This window comes from Atheta coriaria, unplaced genomic scaffold (assembly GCF_025399875.1).
Source record: "Atheta coriaria isolate IRGN ID8LTWV9N9 unplaced genomic scaffold, Caltech_Dcor_3.1 hic_scaffold_2_pilon, whole genome shotgun sequence".
In the NCBI taxonomy this organism is placed as follows: Eukaryota; Metazoa; Arthropoda; class Insecta; order Coleoptera; family Staphylinidae; genus Dalotia; species Dalotia coriaria.
Window position 1 is genome coordinate 2792911 of NW_027045444.1, and position 19227 is coordinate 2812137.

Here is a 19227-nt window from a genome sequence, read left to right on the forward strand (position 1 = left end):
ATACGCAGAAAAAAAATTCATAAGCAAGAAATAAATAAGTACAGGTAAGAAACCAGCAGGTTATCGCCGAGAATAAAATTGCGGATTGAAACGCGCGCGTATAGAGCGGTCGAGCGTCTGCCAAACCGCAAACCAGTTTCGGCGATTGAGCGATAATGAAGCCAATGAAGCAAGAAGCGACTTAAGTTAAAGCTGAACTTGAAACTTACAACATATCAGTCGCCTTGGAGTAGTGCGCGGATGTACACCAGTTAAATGTGTCCCTAAACTTGAATTTTATTGTTTATGCATAAAATCAACAAAAATCACCTTGAAACGTGATTTAAACTGAAAATATCAACAAAGTGTGTGTGAATTGTTGTCTGTGGTCACGATTATGACTCGAGTTGTGATTTAACAACAAGATAAACATAATAAACGTAAGTTTTGCTAAGATTTTGTGATAATTTTGTAGTATTTGAGTTTAATTTATGTTTGAATGTAGTTTAAATGTGATTAAGTGTTAATTAGTGGCTAAATTGCGCAGTTTATGTGTTTATTGGTAAACTAGTTATGTCGTTGATGCGTCAAATTTCCAAAAACACGTCCGATGACGCCGTGATGGCATAAAAACTAATCGGTTGGGTGATTGCCTAATTATTGAATTATTTGTTTACTTATTGGGAATTTTGGCTGGAATTAAAGCGTATTAATTATGTTGTGTTATTATTGGTGTTTTTGTTGTTTATATTTTTGGTTTTGGTGATTTTATGTTTAGTTTTGGTTTTGTTTTGAGTGTAAACACGTGAAACGAGGTAAAATTTTAATTTTTTATGATTTCGATTACGTTTTTTGTTCTAATTAATAAACTATTATGAATAATTGCATAAAACTTTGATTAGGTGATTAAGAAATAGTTTAGTTATTATTTGGTAAAAAAATAATTAGATTATCTCTGTTTGATTAAAAGTTATTGTGAATCAAAGTTGAAAGTTGGCGTAATTTTTGGTTTTTCGTGTTTTTTTTCATAATTTTTGTTGATAATTAGTAAAATAATTAATGTATAATCATTAAATTAATGTAATTTACTCTCAGATACATTATTAATCTATTTCTAGAAAGAGAAGTTCAATAAGTCAATTAGTTTTTGAGTTATTAGCTCCCAAATTTGATTAAACATTACTTTATCTAAAAAAAGTAAAAATTTGTCTTTCTTGACAGTTTTTTGACGATAATTTTCAAACTAATCTATAAACTCCAACTAAATTTGATAATTACACTTCTAAATTACTTACTTATCATTCAGTAAGAAGAAAATTTGATTATCATTATTAGTTCAAGAGATATTGCACTTCAAACTTGCAATTAGCTTAATAAATACTGTTTTCACGCATGTTTGTTGTAATTTTGCAATAATTTCTAAACCAAAAGGCCAAATTACACTAAAATTAGCCAATACACTCTTAAATAGTTAATTTATCATGTCGTGAAAAGAAAACCACATAATCGTTAATAATTTTCACGTTATTGCACTTCAAAGCTGCAATAAACATAAAAAATACTGTTTTCACGCATGTTTGTTATTTTTTGGCAATAATTACTAAACCAAAAGCCCTAATTACATCAAAATTAGCCAATACGTTCTTAAATAGTTAATTTATCATGTGGTGAAAAGAAAACCACAAAATCATTAATAATTTCCAAGTTATTGCTCCTCAAAATTTAATATTAATTAAATTTAGTAAATTATCACTAGTTTTCACGCATTTTAATAAACATTTGACTATAATTAATAAACCTCAACACATAATTACCCAAAAATCATCAAAATAACCTCTAAAATAGTTTCTTCAACTAATGAATCATAGTTATTTATAAATTAATAAACAATTGCTGAGAATAACGCTTGTAAAACACTCAAAATATTAAATTTTTCATGTGAATTTTTTACCTCTCGCAGTAGTAAATAATTAATTATAATTCCATCAAGATAACACTAATTAATTATTATGTACAATAATTGATACTTTGCTGCGCATCCCATTTACGCGTACCTGCTCACAACATGAATTCCACAAAACGTTTTTGTGGTTTTCGCGCATGATACCCACTTAATTTCGAATTTAATTCCATTGTTAATACAAAACTAAACAATAACAACAACGACCTTGGCATTGATCATTGCAACACGCGGAGCTTCGAGGTTTTAGCACCTTGACGATAACTAACGATAAAATTAATCGTTCAGCTTCGATTACATACAATTACACAATCAATACGATACAATATGCATACATGAATACATAATACATAATTGTATATTGTATATTGTATATTCTGATTATTAGAAGTAATAACTAATCTTTGTTATTCTGTTGCAGATCCTGATTTTTTCTCCGGTTTTAAGATAAAAATCATGAGAATGTTGATAAAAACGAATAAAATGTTTGTTTTATTGGTTGGATTAGTGATGTTTTGGTGTAATTTGAGTGAGGCGCAGCAATTGTGGGTGTCGCCATGTCCGAGATTGTTTTCGTATGAACCGCAGAAGGAAAACGATCGATGGTTTGGTGTGGTTACACTGACAAGTGATACTGATCTGAAGGGAGTATGGCTGCGAGTTGCTTTTGATCGACCATCGATGCAATTGGGTGTAAGTTAAACACAACTGCTTTTTTTTACGTTTTTGTTGATTTTGCCTAAACACTTAGTATATTTTTATGGTAAATTTGGTGAATATACTTGTGGATTGTTTATTTATTATGTGGTAAAGAAAAAAATTTGATTAACTTTGTTGGTTTTTGAGTTATTTGCTACTAAAGTTGAGATTTATGAGCGAAAAAGTGTTTTAATGAGTTTTGTAGGTTTTTTGATGATAATTCGCAAAACACTTTGTAGAATTAAACCAAAATGAGTATATATACTCTTTGATTGTTTATCTATCCTATGCCGGAAAGAATATTTAATTATCTTTGGTAGTTTTCGAGTTATTTGCTGCTAAAATTAAAATTTGTGCAAAAAATTGATTTTTTTTATATTCATTGAATTTTGGTGATAATTCGCAAAACACTTGGTAGAATTACACCAAAATACGGAAATGTACTCTTAGATTGCATATCTCTCGTAACCCGCAAAGAATATTTATTTATCTTTGGCACTTTTCGAGTTATCTGGCACTAAAATTGAAATTTGTGCAAAAAATAGAAATTTTCATATTTTCATTGAATTTTGATGATAATTCGTAAAACACTTAGTATATTTCAACCAAAATCTACATGTGCATTCTATAATTGTTTATCTATAATTCTATAAAAAGAAAATTTAATTATCACTAATAGTTTTGGTTTGGTCAGCGTTCAAAGTTGAGTGTAGTATAAATAACTATATTTTTGTTGAATCTATGCAATTTAATTGAATTTTTTGTTATAATTGTTGAAATATTTATTATATTATTACTAAAATTGGCCAAGACACTCTGGTATTAATTAGTTATCGTTTGTTAAAGAAACAACTAAATTATCGTCCTTAGTTTTTGAGTTATTTAGCCACAAAGTGATGATAACGTTAATAACAGTAGAATTTTCGGTTTTTACGCGTTTTATTAGTGTTTTTTCTTTGTAATTACCAAACCACTTAAAATAATTCCACCAAATTTGGTAAATTTACTCTTGGATAGTTAGTTTATCATATAGTAAAGAGATAATTAATTTATAATTAATACTTTTGAGGTTATCAGCTCCCAAAGTTGGCCGTCACTTTAAAAACTAATCAATTCTGGTTTTACCCATTTTTGTTTAAATATTTGTATATAATTCCCGAACCACGCAGTATATTACAACCAAATTTGACCAATACACTCTTAGATAAATTATTAATCATCTCCAAAAGAAATAAATCAATTACCCGTAATAATCTCCAAATTATTTCAAATCAAACACAAAAATATGAAATAACAACCAAAATTCACGCATTTTAACCTCAAAATAATGAATATCATTGGTAATGTCTCTACACATGCAAAATATAGAACTGGTTTGGTGAAATACGTACCTCCGACAACACGGAATACCTCATCCACAATCGCAACCACGAACTGAAAGCCAACATGCCGTACGCACTGCGTTTCTACATCAAATACGACCCGAACAGTCCACCACCGCAACTCATCGGCATCCGCCTAAACGCACGCCCCGTCTGCCCGGAAGGCCAAACAACCACACCGGCCGCCATCACGGGAGGCAACCAGTTAATCACAAGCGCGCCAGATGGCAAAGACCCTCTTGGAGGCATCTCACAAACATCATCAACAACACCCATTCCGCAACCCACAACACAACGACGACCAGGGCAAACATTGTAAGCAAAACTAACCTAAAAATAATAAAAAACTAACCTAAAAACAATAAAATCCAAAAAAAACTTAATTTTAAATAAAAAATATATAATTACAGCAGTAGACCAGGCGGTGGTTGGCCCGGAAGTGCCTCAACCGACGATGACGACGACGACGTCTTCCAAGGCGACTTCCAATTGATAAACCGTCCACATCTGCGACCACAAGCCGAACCAGAGTGTGGAACAGTAGTGGTAAGATAAGAATTCTATCTATTACCTTACAATCATCATCATGGACTCCGCCTCTGTTTGCAGATGGCGCATGAACGTCGCAAACGTGACGCAGACGCCCCGCGCAGAGGCGGAGTCAGCCGCCATGATTACCATGGCAACCATAATCATGGCTGGCATCAACATCAAAGTCATAGCAAAGACTATCGCACACCAAACTTCCCACAAGTTGAGTACTTCTACGTCGACGCCAACACGCAGATACAAAATGGCGTCGTATCTACGCCACAGTTTAATAACGCGTGGAATTTACGCGATTGGGTGTTGAACTTCCTAAATCAACGATATGATTTAACAGCGCAGCATGCAACATCAACGCCATCTACAACCACAACAGAAAAACAATTAATAAGCATGCCGTATGTTGGTGGTGTTGTACCATCACAGAAAAGTAACAATTCCTTACCTCCAGTAGCAATAAATCCAGATCAGGACTTGCAAATGACTAATCTTATCAAAACACGTGTTGATGATGATGATATAGCACCGTTGGAGGTAGACATAACCTAAAAAACACAAAATTACTTCATTTTTACATAAATATCCATAAATTAATATACATAACCTTAAAATTTGTTCTTTATTGCAGCAACAACCTCGTCCGTTGATTACTTTCGGCCAATCGACGAAAGAGGGCGAATTTCCATGGCATGTTGCCTTGTATCACGAACGCGGCGCTGATTTACAATACATTTGTGGAGCTTCGCTAATCTCCCGCAGTCATGTAATAACCGTGGCGCATTGTGTCACACGCAGACGCAGCGCCACCGCACTCAATCCGGACTCACTCGTGGTGTATCTCGGGAAGTATTATTTGAAGAAATGGTCGAATCCTGGTATACAAGACAGTCAAGTGGCGGCCATTTTGCCACATCCCGAATACAACTCACAGACATATGCGAATGACATCGCCATTTTAAAGTTGTTGAATCCGGCGACTTTCAGTGATTTCGTGCGGCCGATTTGTCTGTGGGGTGATGGACAAGACCTGGAAGGTGTTTTAAACAAACCTGGTTAGTATAATACTAATTATTTGTTAAAAATTATAAATACTTACATAACCTTAGTTTTTATTACTTTTTAAAATTTTTTTAAGGTACGGTTGTTGGATGGGGTTTTGATCACACTGGTAAAGTAACTGAAGAATTAACACAAGCGAAAATGCCTGTGGTATCAAAAGAAACGTGTATCTATTCTTTTCCTGATTTTTTCTCGCGTTTCACAACGAGTAAAACCTTCTGTGCTGGGTTTCGAAATGGTGAGTAGTATAGGCAACCAAACATACACCAAAATAACCTTGTTGGCATATTATAGGTACTTCTGTGTGTAATGGTGATTCCGGCGGTGGAATGGTCTTCCCCAAGCAAACATCTACGCCTAATCGTGAAGTATGGCAGCTTCGTGGGTTAGTAAGCATCAGTGTAGCGTTACAGAATCAATTCAAATGTGATTCGTCGCATTATGTTGTGTTTACTGATGTGGCAAAGTATTTGGACTGGATTCATGAAGCTATGCGACAATAATCACTTAGATTTGATTGGATTTTAAGATATTACTTGTGTATATCACTATTTACATATAGATTAAGTTATTTTTGATTATGGTTATAATTTTGTATGTGCTGGGTCCGGTTCGTTTCGACACATGACTGAAATCCGCCTTGTTTTGTCTACTTTTTGTTTCTTGAAGTAACTTTCTTCGTTGCGGAGGATCTCGTGGGTGTAGTCGTATCTGGCGGTGTTTTTCATGATGTATAGGGAGCGCCGTTTGAGGAGGATGTCCATTGTTAGGGTTTTTCTTGTCGTGAACTAGGCGCATGACTGAATCGGTGAGCAGGCTGAGACCGGCGATTGTATCTCCACAAAACTGGAATTTTGCATTAAATTAGGTGTAATTATTGGTACACTAGGTAGATTTACACTAAATTTGGTAGGTGTATAAATGGATTGTGTGTGGTTTATTTGGTAGAAAGATAATGTATTTATCTTTGTTGGTTTTTGAGTTATTACGTTTCAAAGTTGAAGAAGTTGAAATTTGAGGTTAATTTGTTGCTGGTTACATTTTTGGCTGTAATTATAGAACCACTCGGTATATTACAACCAAATTTGGTGAGTATATTTTCAGATAGTTTATTTATATCATGCCGTAAAGAAAAATAAAATATTTTGATTAGTTTTTGAGTTATTTAACCTCAATATAGATCGAATTTTATTTCGTATTTTATGTTTTCTGACCAAAATTTGACTATAATTTCTGAACCACTCAGTATAATTTAGCAAAATTTTATATAAACATTCTTAATTTGTTTATTTATCAGGTGGTGAAAAGAAAATAGTAATATCATTGTTAGTTTGTCTGTTATTCGCTTGCAAAGTTAATGCAAAAAGTCCGAATATGCTAAACTTTGAAATTAATGTGTTGTATCACGTTTTTGGCTGTAATTATCGAACCACTCGGTATATTACTACCAAATTTGGTGAGTATGTCTTTAGAGTTTATTTATTACATGCCGTAAACAAAAATAAAATATATTGATTAGTTTACGAGTTATTTAATCTCAAAGTTTCAAATATAAAATGAACGAGTGGTATTTTGTCATTTTATGTTTTCTGAGCGAAATTTGAATTTCTGAACCACTCAGTATAATTCAACAAAATTTTACAAATGAATTCTTAATTTGTTTATTTATCGATTGGTGAAAAGAAAATAATAATATCATTGTTAGTTTGTCCGTTATTCGCTTGCAAAGTTAATGAAAAAAGTTGGAATATTCCAAATTTTGAAATTATGTTTTTTCTCACATTTTGGATTGTAATTATCAAACTAATCTAGATACAACAATAAAATTTAACAGGAATACTCTTTAATAAACTACTTTTCACTTGTCAAAAGAATAAACAAATTATCTCAACTAGTTTCTTGGTTATTTCATGTCAAACTTGCGATTCGGATAAAAAACGCAATAAAAGTATTTTTCAAGTGTTTGCGGACACATTACTCTAATAAAATTAACTTTAAAAGGAATATACTTACTCTTATAGCATCAATATGTGGCTTAATATATCCCTTTGCGTCCAAATCCAGAATATGCACGAATTTCAATTGTTTAACTTCCGGTGGAAACGCCAAACGACGAACTTTGTTCAATATTTCTTGATTCTCTGCATTCCATTGCAAACGCTCGGTTTCTCTGAAGCCATGAATTGCCTAATACACAAGTGCCCCACACAAGTTATAATAAAATAATTAATGATATAGTTGATGAAATTCACTTACATCATCCCAGTGATCAAATTCATAACGCATTTTCTTCAAATACGGCTCGATTTCATTCAGAATCGAGGATTCTTCTTTCTCAGAGAGGAAGCCTTCGTATACAGTCATGGATTTGAGTAAATCCGACTGAAATTTGCTGGATTCCGCATGTAAATCGGGAGAAAACTCGATATTTCCGGGAATTTCAACTTCTAACCTCAAAGAATGCTTTCGTTAGTTTATTGTGTAATATCTCAAGAACCAAACACAGTACAATCATGATTCTTTCAGGAATTATAGATTAATTAATTCTTAATTTAGTGAAATAACAATCACTTAAATTGATTAAATAGTTTTCGAGTTACAGATAAAATAAGTATCACTTCAACTTCTTGGCAAACACGATACTCTTTTACGTATAAAAATAAAAATAAACAAGTTACACATATAAATTTAATGTTAATAGATGCAGAATTAAATGAAGAACCATATTTGAAAGAATTATAATTGTATCATGTTTGGTTTTGTAATAATTAATTAAAAACTAAACCTCTTAAGGTTATACCTGATTTCTGTGCCTTGGATGATTTTGTTTCGGTGATTGTTTGCAATCCACGACTTGTACACCTTAAAAATGTGTTGATATTCACGCCTAATACACATAGTTTATTGAACTGCACTGGTATAAGCATGATTTATGTGTATTTACAGAAATATCTCGTTTTTTCTTGAAAATATTTCGAACTTTTGCAAACAAAACAAACACAGCTGATTCTAGTTTCATAACACATGTTTAGATGGCAGCCTATGTTCTAAATGTTAATTTATTTTAATCTTTTAATAAATTAGATTATATTTACGCATTCAAACCTTCAACATAATTATTATAACTCTTAAAGTATTATTAACTCTTATTTTTCTTAAATGTAACAAAAAGAAGGCGTTAAAAGTTTGAAAATTTATTAAACATTCAACGAGTCAAACATAACCCAGAAAACCGTTGTCCTCTGTTTGAATTGTACATTTTCATCCATTATTTTGCTTATAATTTACCACGAAGTGCCTATAAACACCTAGAAATAAGTAGAAAATGTACTAAAGATGGATTACAATAAAGGAACAGTCATATATGACCATCAGCACAATGTTGCAGTGCATTTTGAGTCAAAAACTCCTACTACTCGAACAATTGCAGTAAAAATTACACATTTTTACAATTATAAACTGGTAAACATAATAAATTACTACATATAATTATCTAGAATACTAATACAGATTATTTTACAGGTAATTAACGTTCAAGAAGTTAATAATTACAAGTTTAACTTCACTGGTGAGATTGACAATGTCCTATTCACCGCAATGAGGAATGATCAACATTTAGAGATTGATTTCGATGAATTACCTCAACAATTATTAATCATGCTTAAAGAAGTTAAAGATCAAGACATGTAAGATATATTTTTACACATTACCTAACAAATTAAACTAATTTTTATCTATTTTTAAGCTTTTTAAGACTGGAAGCCACTCAAAATGCTTGTGAAGTGATATTCTATGAAAAATCACGTCTAAAATCATTAATATTACTCTCTCTAACACTACAAGTAACCAACCAGGGTGCAATCATTGATGAAATGGCGAAAAACCTCGAAAGTGTCAAACTGGACAATCATAACCTCACTCAGCAACTAGAAACGACCACATCTAACCTCAAACGAGTGAATAACTCATTAAAAACACTCAATTTAGAGAAAATAAGACTTGAAACACATTGTCGGGAACAATTAACACTAGTTACTAATAAATTTACAGCGTCTTTCAATGCAGTCGAAGGAAATATCTTGGATAAACTGTCAAAACTCGGCCGGAGGCATGTCAAACTACAAAATGACATGGAAGTGTTAAAGAACGAGAATAGACTCAAGTGTGAGTCGAATGCACGGTTATTATGCTCATTACAAGCGTTGAGGTTGGAAAACGAGAGAAATATTAAGCTTATTGATGATTACAAAATGGAGGTGGATCATTTAAGGTTAATTAAAGGTAATTTGGATGAGGAAATGTCAGCTGTAAGAAGACAACTGCATCAGAAACAAGCACAGAGTGAAGATAACGTTAAAACAATCGTAAGTTAACCTAAAACATTAAATTATACAAATTATAACCTCAAAATTAAATTTTCATATACAGGATGTCCTAAAACGTGATCTCCAGGAAGCCACGTTGATAATCGCGCAGAAAACGAAGATGCACGATGAAATCGCCGCGGATTTAGTGCAAGCTAATTCTATGCTTGTCAACTTCAACAATCAATATGATAATCTGTCAAAAGATTACGATTTGTTGAAGGAAACATTGGATAATCGTGAGAAGACAATACAGAATCTTCAAAGGGAAGTTGCAGGTCAGCAACAGGATTTGAAGGATTATAAAATGGAATATGGGCCGGAGAAAGTCCAAATGTTGCAGAATGAGATATTTTTAGCGCGGAAAACCCAGCAGGATCTGGATAAACAGTACAAGGAAGCTATAAAATGTATGTTGAGAGTGTTGCGGGGTTTGAGGTTATGTTATGTGTTGATATTTGATGTTTTTTGTTTGTTTTTCGGTAGTAAATGCATTGTTAACACGGAAATTGTCGGCGAATGATGGACAATCACTGGGGACACGTACACAGAGCCAGACGCAAGCGTATATTAATAATTTGCCACCTCCGAGTCAACGATCTAATTATTAATTAGTGTTTGAAGGTAAAAACAGCCAGAAAATCCTAAATAACTCAAAAACTATAAGATTTACAGCTATTTTCTCTTCACCTGTCTATTTATTATTAAATTCTGTGTCTGATTGCAAATTTTCATGGAAAACAAACGTTAAAATAAAAAGTTACAGTCGAAAAACGTGAAAAATGGTAAAATTTTATATTTTTGCTTATAACTTTTTATCAAATCATGATAACAACACAAATTAAGGATTAACACACGCAGAATTAAACAGAGAATCTATTCCTGAAAGAATTATTCTTCTATCTCTATTAATTCACGAGTTATTTAAAAATAAAACATTCTAACCTCTATTTTTCTATGCCCACAGTAAAATGACGTCCGTATTTGAACGTAAAATGTTAAATAACTCAAAAACTAAAAGATTTACACTTATTTTCTCTTCAAATATCTATTTATTATGAAATTCTGCATATATTTGCAAAATTTCATACAAAACGAACAAGAAAATAGAAAGTTACAGCAAAAAACATGAAAAAATTATATTTTTACTTCTAACTTTTTATCAAATCATGATAACAACACAAATTAACCATTAACACACTCAGAATTAAACATAGAATCTATTCCTGAAAGAATTATTCTTCTATCTCTATTAATTCACGAGTTATTCAAAAATAAAACATTATAACCTATATTTTTCTATGCCCACAGTAAAATAGCGTCCGTATTTGAAGGTAAAATATTTAATAACTCGAAAACTAAAAGACTTACACCTATTTTCTCTTCAGATATAAATTTATTATGAAATTCTGCATCTATTTGCAAAATTTCATAGAAATCAAACGTCAAAATAAAAAGTTACAACAAAAAACATGAAAAAATCATATTTTTGCTTATAAGTTTTTATCAAATCATGATAACAACACAAATTAACAACTAACACACGCAGAATTAAGCATAGAATCAATTCCAAAAAGAATTATTCTTCTATCTTTATTAATTCATGAGTTATTCATAAATAAAACATTTAAACTATATTTTTCTTTACCCACAGTAAAATGGCGTCCATATACATCTCAATCACCCGGAAATACACTCCACAAACACAAACAAAGGTATTATTGAGTATTTATACATAAAACCAACAAAATAAAGTCCAAAACCGTCCGAATTTGTGATTCAAATATCAAATGTTTTGTTCAAGTTGATTCATTGCTTATCTCAAAATAATAAATGCTGTGATAACGACCGCGACGCGCTCAGTCTCACACCGACAACGTAACTAAACGCAACACACAATTTCAGTCTAAATTAATTCTGTGTATTATTAAAACAAAAACTATAACAAAAACAAAAGAAAAATAAAATAACAAAATGCATACACGTACATCGAATACAAAACAAGTCAAACGTGCACATGCGCAAGCGCACACACATGCAGATTTACTACGGACGCCTACACCAGTACCAACCACACCGCTATTACGCGTCAACCCAACATACATACCGAAATATCCACGTACGCCGTCAACGCCACCTGTGCTGAAAGTCACACCACCTGCACCTGCATCTACAACAACAACAACCAATGGATTATTAAAAGTACATGGAAGAAGTAATTCTACTACGGATTTGTATATACCACCACGACTAAACACACAAAACTCACATATTTCACAACGTAGTGATGATGGCCGCCATCTTGGTGCTTCCACTTCGTATGACGATCTTTCCCGAGACACATCCTTAGAGAAAGCGTGTCGGAATGTTTCGATATCCAATCGGTCGTTGTTGGAAAGTGTGCGCAGTGGACGTTCTGCGCATACAAGCAGAGATAATGTTAATATTAATGTTAATGTCAATGTTAAAAGGAGTAGCAGTGTTAGAAGTGGAAATATTGCAAGAGTTGAACGTGAGGGTGATAATACTGTTGCGGTGAGTGTTGAAAGACTGCCTGGACCGAGGAGAGATGCGCCGGTGTATGTGATTGATGACACCGAGCGGCCATCTTTACTGCAGCGTAGCAAGACGTTTATTAGTAACAGGACGGAGAGTATGCGGCAGAGTTTTCGACGGAGGAGTAATAGTAATACTGCGAAGAGGGCGGATAAGGAACAGAAGAGGATTAGTCTTGTTTTTGCGCAGAATTGGGATGGACAGAAGCAGGAGGAGGAGAAGCCGCCATTGCCGAAGCGGAAGAGTAGTTTTAGGAATCTTAGGAAGCGATTGTTTCCAAAGTGAAAGTGGTGGGAGTTGAGGGATTTATGGTTAGGTAAATATTGTTTGGAAGATGATTGGGGTGGTTTTGACCTCAAATGTGAGTTAAACACTTTCAAAATGGCGTGTGATAGCCTAAATTGTTAAAAATGAAAGCGAAATGGTGTCGGCATGTGAAAATAGCAGTTGTTGGTGTTTTTTGTCATAGGTTGTAAGCCAATCGCGTGGTTTTATCAACAAAATTCAAGGAATTACATTGGCAGATGTGCGGATATCCAAAATGGAGTGTGGATGGATCATTGTCACCATCTGTGTTGCATTTCCGGTTGTTTGGAGATGAATTTGCGTTTGTTTTGGGCTAAATGTTATTAATTTAATCGAAAATAGGTTATTTTAACCTTAAAATTGAAATATAGTTAAATTTATGATGGAATAGTGTTGTAACATGTGAATTTATAGAGAAAATGGATGGTTTAAAGAGAAATTTGGTGAGTTTTTACCTCAAACTTGTAAAAACTGTTAAATTAATCATAGAATAGTGATGTAAGCTCTGAATTTATAGTGAAAATGCCTAATTCGTTGTAAGTACGTGTAATTTATCTAATTGTAACCCGGATTTGTTATCTTTTTATCTCTGAATAAGAAAGTTAGTCGAAATTGCACTGAAAATGACAACATTACGTCATAATTTGAGAGAATCATTAAATTTTAGTGAAATTTGCTTAGTTTTAACCTCTAATTTGCAAAAAACTGTTGAATTAATTATAGAATTGAATTTTAAGATGTAAATTTGTAACAAGATGACTAATTTGTCAAGTTTTAGTCTCTGAATATCAGAAAATGTAAAAAATTAGCTAAAATGATATCAATTGATGAAAACATGAATTTTTAGTGAAATTTGTTAGTTTTTAACCTCAAATTTACAAAAATTGTTAAATTACTCATAGAATAGTGACGTAAGACCCGATTTTATAAGAAAACTGTCTAATTCGTAGTAAGTACCTGAAATTCATCAAATTTTAAGATGGATTTGTCATGTTTTAATCTCTGGTTAGGAGAATTTATCGAACTTGTTTATAATTACATCACCACATGACAAATTTCACCGATTTCAAGAAAATGGCGAGTGATACACGCTTAATTCTAATTTATCTTAACTTTTGTTTGATTAAAATCGCGTTTGTTTAGTAATTTGGTAAATTTTATAGATTTCATCACGAAATAACGAAAACTGATGAAAATATTCAGTGATATTACCTGTTGAGACACAAATTTCAAGAATTGCAATGTATAAACCCAAACATTGCAATTCGAGTTTGTCAGTAGTAAATTCAAGTTGTATTTCCTTCACTTACTTGTAGTAGTAGATTAATCGCCTGTTATCATCCGCAAATATTTATGTAATCGCATTTTCAACCACATGTAATATACTTGATGTTGTCTACCGGCGTTCGACGATGGTTCGACGCATGTGTAAATAATGGATGGTTAAACATTTACTTATTGTATCAGCGACTGAATATTTATTTGCTCACATATTCAGCACTCTAAATGCAGCAATCAATGTTTGTTTGTGTGTAAGATGTAAGTTCGTAATGTAATGTAGTTGTGTAAATGCGGTACGGTACAAACTCACCGAGTCGGGGCGCAAACATTATCATTAGTTAGTTATTCGTGAATTACTCGTAAACTAATTAACATATCGGAATTATTTCTTCAGTGGTTGATTCAGGATTAAATTCTGTATCTAATTGTATAAGTATTATATTGATAATATTGAATTATCCAAAGATACAGACATTTTTGTGTTGGTATTGAGAATTTTATGAAAATTCAATTCAATTGTTTATAACTTTTTGGTTAATTATTTGTTTAACTTATTTTTTTCGTAGTTTAATCGAGAATTTAATTGAGAATGTATTGTTGAAGGAATTATCTCTGTAGTTCAAATAGTTTTCGAGTAATTAATTAATTACTAATAGGAAACACAAAATGTTTCCAAAAAATGACAAATTCTATGTTTGTCTCAAGTTATTCATTAATTACTCGGAACCTAATCAATTTATCTAAATGATTAAATCACAAAACAACTCAGAATTAAATTCCGGATCTATCTACGCAAAAATTATAATGATAACATCATCTTATCAAAAGTTACAGACTAATTTCTATTCACTTTGTCAATTTTCCCAACATAATTGTCAATAACTTTTTGTTGAAAAATCGTATCAACAAAATCTTTTCACAGTTAAATACAGAATTTAAATAACAATCGACTAATCAGAAAATAAGTTCAATCTGAATAATAGTTTTCGAGTAATTAATCAATAACTACAATAAATGACAAAAAACGCAAAAAATTATTAACGCCTTTTCGGGATTCGACAATTACTCAGAGACTAATCAATGTACATAAATAATTTCTTCACCTACTTATAAACAATTAAATTCTGAATTGTTCTATATATAAATCATATTGATAACACCACGTTATCAAAAGTTACAGGCAAATTTCCATCAATGTTTGATTTTGAACAATTTCTCAACTTAAATTGTTCATAACTTTTCATGTAATCATCTTAAACACACAATTCTTTCACAATAAGACGCAGAATTTAACACAGAATCAACCACTGAAACAATTACACACCTAACATAATTACACAACGAGTAATCAATGAATAACTAATGCCCCGACTCTCACTCGCCTCCAACATGCGTTTACATTTAACTTATTTAGTTTATAGACGTAACTAATTTGTACGAACACATTTTATACAAATATTAGATTCGATCTTTTTCGTTTCATGGAACGTTTGGAGAGTTTGGAGAGAAAAATATCATATAATCAACAACAAAACAACTCGTTAATAAAGCGCCACCACAGCTCAACGCCGTTCTACAACAGTTCTAAAAAGACTTGAAAATTGTGTGATTTTTATGTCATGCTATCTAAATGAATGTGTTTCTTATCTTTTCTTTATATATATAATCATTCATATATATTTAATGCGTGTGTATGTGTTTGTGTGTGTGAGGGAGGTGGGTGTAGATTATTGCGACGCGTCGTCCTCGCTGTAGTTGGAACTGCTCGAGCGGATGTCGCCCTCCATTTGGCCGGAGTTGAGCGCGGTCTGCACGATGCGCAGGATGAGGTACGTCCAGAAGATGTGCAGGCACAGCAGGAGGACCAGCAGGCTGTTGAAGATGTAATAGGCGAAGAACATTGGGACTATCTTTGGTGCATCAAACATTGTACTGGAAAAGAAGATATTTTTGATTAGTAAAAGCTTAAAAAATGGTGAAATTCGTACAAAATGGCGGAGGTAGAATGGAAAACATTTAAATTTTGGGTTAGTTGTGTGGTTTTTGATTAAATTTTAACAAAATTGTGGGTTTTTCATGTTTCTAACCTACAAATCAGCCAAAAAAGTAAAAACAACACAAAATTGCAATTTAAATTAACGTCAAATGGCTTGTAATTAGTAACTTTAAGAAAAACTACGTCAATTTATAGATAATTGTGTGTTTTTACATGAGATTTCAACAAAATTGCGTGTTTTTCATGTTTCTAACCTTCAAATAAACTAAAAACGTAGAAATATCACAAAATTCGCTAAAATTCAATGTAAATTAACACAAAATGGCCGTTAATTAATGCATTTAAGAAAAACTACGTCAATTTATAGCTAATTATGTGTTTTTTCATGAAATTTTAACAAAATTGCGTGTTTTTCATGTTTCTAACCTTCAAAACAACTAAAAATGTAGAACTAACTCAAAATTTGTTAAAAATCAATGTAATTAACACAAAATGGCTGATCATTAATGACTTCATGAAAAACTACGTCAATTAATGGCTAATTATGTTGTTTTACATGAAATTTTAACAAAATTGCGTGTTTTACACGAGTTTTTCATGTTTCTAACCTTTAAATCGATCAAAATCAAGAAATAACACAAGATTTGCTAAAACTCGATGTAAATTATCACAAAACAGTTGATAATTAGTAACTTTACGAAAAACTACGTCAATCTATAGCTAATTATGTGATTTAACATGAAATTTTAACCAAACAACGCGGTGAACAAGTAACTAACCTTAAAATTTATCAAAAAGTTCAAAATAGCGCATAATTAACCAAAACAAAACGTGAATAAACACAAAATAACCAATCATTAACCATTTTACAGAATACTACATCAATTTTAAACAAATTTTGTGTTTTTACTTAAAACTTCCACAAAATTTCGCATTTTAACCAATTTTTAACCTAAAAATCAACAAAAACATCCAAAACAACACAAAATTACACCACCACAACATAAACCAACCAATAATTTACCATAATTAACTAATTTCAAGCAAAATACACCATTCATAACCTCAAAAACACCTAAAACCCCAAACTTAAACCACTTACTTCTTAATAATCCACATCGGAAAGATCCCAATGCGTGTAATAATCCACAGCAGCGTAAACACCGCAAACACCGCATCGCACAGCTTCTGATACCCAGCATACTTCGCCATCTTGGCCGCCTCCAGGAAAATATCCGCGCAGTCATGCAACAACAACACCAGCGATCCAATCCGCGTCATATTACACACCCATGAGAAACTCATCAGCGCAATCGTCGCCAGATGATGCACGAACATCTGCCAGAAGTCCTTGTGCATCACATCGAAGAACTGCGAGAAGCACAGCGCCCAATAGAACGCCAGCGAGAACATGTAATACCACCAGATGTCAGTCGACACCGACTGGTGCGGATAATCCCTCCAACACTTCTGGATATCCCACAGCCATTCCTTATCCCACAACACAATACATCCATAGGTGAACGAGAAAGTGTAGTAGAGACATCGCCAGGAAGTCTCACAGAATTTGATCAACGTGGATGGCTTGTCTTGGATACGGCGCAGGCGCAACCAACGCTCAACTTGACGCTCAGACCAATCAAGTTGTTTGGCTAAGCCTTGGACTTGTTTGTGTTTTAGTTTACGTGTGCTTATGTAGGCTTTTTCTAGGACTGGGTTCGAGGGGGCTTTCTTTGGTCGATTAGACTTTATTCCAAGGGAGATTCCAACTGGTGAGAACCAATATCTAAAAATTAACAAAATTAATAACAAATTTATACATTTTATGTGTTTTTAAAGTGTTTTATCGAAGAAAAATTTACTTACTTTTCTAATGTGCAGCGTAGAATGAATAATACACCAGCCAAACCAAGTGGGACAAGCAAATGTCGTGAATTTGCATGTTCAACATCCGGATTCGCTCCAGGTGCGATATCTGCCCAGGTTGTGTTCGGTGGCAGCCAAACCACTGGGTTCCAGAATGCTTCGTAGATCTCACTGAACATCTTCACGGATTGTATACGTTAGACAGGTTTACAACACGTACAGCATGGTTGGTTCTTTAACTTAACATCAATCTAAACACACAATATAACAACTTCTAGTTTTAAGTTTGAGTTGTTTAGATTTATGTTTTTGGTTAGTGTTTAGTCAACGCCTTGATATACACGAATGAATGTGAATGGATGAATCACGAGCAACGTGATGCGCGACAAGACAAGGAAATCGAAACCGGCGGCACCACCCCGAAAAGAAACGGTAAAAGTAAAATGTGTTGTATGATAGGATTGTGAGTATAACACTGCAGCGCTATGACAAATTTGACTGTATACTGTATTATGCTGTATTACTCTGGCTGTGTGCGTATGCGGTGTGAGTCTCTGTCGACGGTTGATTGGTTAACAAACGCGTGCAGTGCACACACCCGTCGAAGCGTCGCGCGGCTGGACACCGCTATGTGGAACCTGCAACCAATCCATGGTTATGAGCATGAATGAAAATTGTTTTGAATTTGATTCTTTTTATTTTTACGTTTTTCTGAATACTAGAACACGCCGGTAAATGGATAACCTTGCTTTTTTCAAATTTCAAAATCACCGTCAGCCATTTTTATTCGCAGCTGTCAAAAAAGGTTGCAAAACTGTCGGAATTTAAATGACAGCTTTTTGCATTTGAAGTGTGATTATCAGTTGTTTGCGCGTGTTTGTTGTTATTTTTTGATGAATAATCATCGTAACAAAGGTATATATTGTTAAATATTATGTTTAACACATAAAAATATCCCTAAACAATATTACTAGTAATGATTTTCTTATGAAATCGCATTTTTAACCTCTCTTTATTTGAATTAACGATTTTCTTGGTTTTTAGGTTAGAATTTTTCCTTTCTATGCTGACTTGACTTGATACACTGAGCGCAATTGAATGTAATTGTGAGTAATTTACGTATTTAATTGCTACCAGCATCTTATGTTTTGATTAATACATGATTTATTCATGTGTGCGTACAAATATTTGATCAAATTCGATTGACGATGGTTTTAACCTTCGACGCGTACT

The 19227-nt window shown here is 32.9% G+C and overlaps 4 protein-coding genes across 6 annotated transcripts; 2 read left to right on the forward strand and 2 right to left on the reverse strand.

Annotated features, from left to right (window-relative positions):
• Positions 1-116: 116 nt before the first annotated feature.
• LOC135798558 (serine protease gd-like) lies at positions 117-6203 on the forward strand. 2 transcript variants are annotated; one of them, XM_065311426.1, is made up of 8 exons: positions 117-419; positions 2361-2632; positions 4007-4335; positions 4431-4566; positions 4630-5100; positions 5195-5618; positions 5702-5863; positions 5920-6203. In XM_065311426.1, the coding sequence occupies exons 2-8, from the start codon at positions 2396-2398 to the stop codon at positions 6126-6128; spliced, it is 1968 nt and encodes a 655-aa protein (XP_065167498.1). In that variant the 5' UTR covers positions 117-419; positions 2361-2395; the 3' UTR covers positions 6129-6203. The 2 variants fall into 2 exon arrangements, with proteins under 2 accessions (XP_065167498.1, XP_065167506.1); XM_065311434.1 differs by lacking the exon at positions 4630-5100 and having other exon boundaries at positions 121-419.
• On the reverse strand, positions 6133-8658 carry LOC135798600 (alpha-ketoglutarate-dependent dioxygenase alkB homolog 7, mitochondrial). Its single transcript, XM_065311473.1, is given in 5 exon segments — positions 6133-6402; positions 6404-6471; positions 7639-7812; positions 7882-8072; positions 8426-8658. Coding segments are annotated over 5 exon segments (753 nt in total). The 5' UTR covers positions 8553-8658; the 3' UTR covers positions 6133-6209.
• A 153-nt stretch (positions 8659-8811) lies between these two features.
• LOC135803374 (coiled-coil domain-containing protein 186-like) lies at positions 8812-13703 on the forward strand. 2 transcript variants are annotated; one of them, XM_065316966.1, is made up of 7 exons: positions 8812-9087; positions 9148-9311; positions 9371-9989; positions 10054-10399; positions 10476-10613; positions 11301-11323; positions 11644-13703. In XM_065316966.1, exons 1-5 carry the CDS (start codon positions 8962-8964, stop codon positions 10598-10600), a joined length of 1380 nt encoding a protein of 459 aa, XP_065173038.1. In that variant the 5' UTR covers positions 8812-8961; the 3' UTR covers positions 10601-10613; positions 11301-11323; positions 11644-13703. The 2 variants fall into 2 exon arrangements, with proteins under 2 accessions (XP_065173038.1, XP_065173037.1); XM_065316965.1 differs by lacking the exon at positions 11301-11323 and having other exon boundaries at positions 8813-9087.
• Positions 13704-14545: 842 nt separating this feature from the next.
• On the reverse strand, positions 14546-18794 carry schlank (ceramide synthase schlank). Its single transcript, XM_065316967.1, has 5 exons — positions 18700-18794; positions 18519-18632; positions 17995-18245; positions 17231-17914; positions 14546-16064 (listed from the first exon to the last, which is right to left on the reverse strand). Exons 3-5 carry the CDS (start codon positions 18171-18173, stop codon positions 15860-15862), a joined length of 1068 nt encoding a protein of 355 aa, XP_065173039.1. The 5' UTR covers positions 18174-18245; positions 18519-18632; positions 18700-18794; the 3' UTR covers positions 14546-15859.
• Positions 18795-19227: the final 433 nt, after the last annotated feature.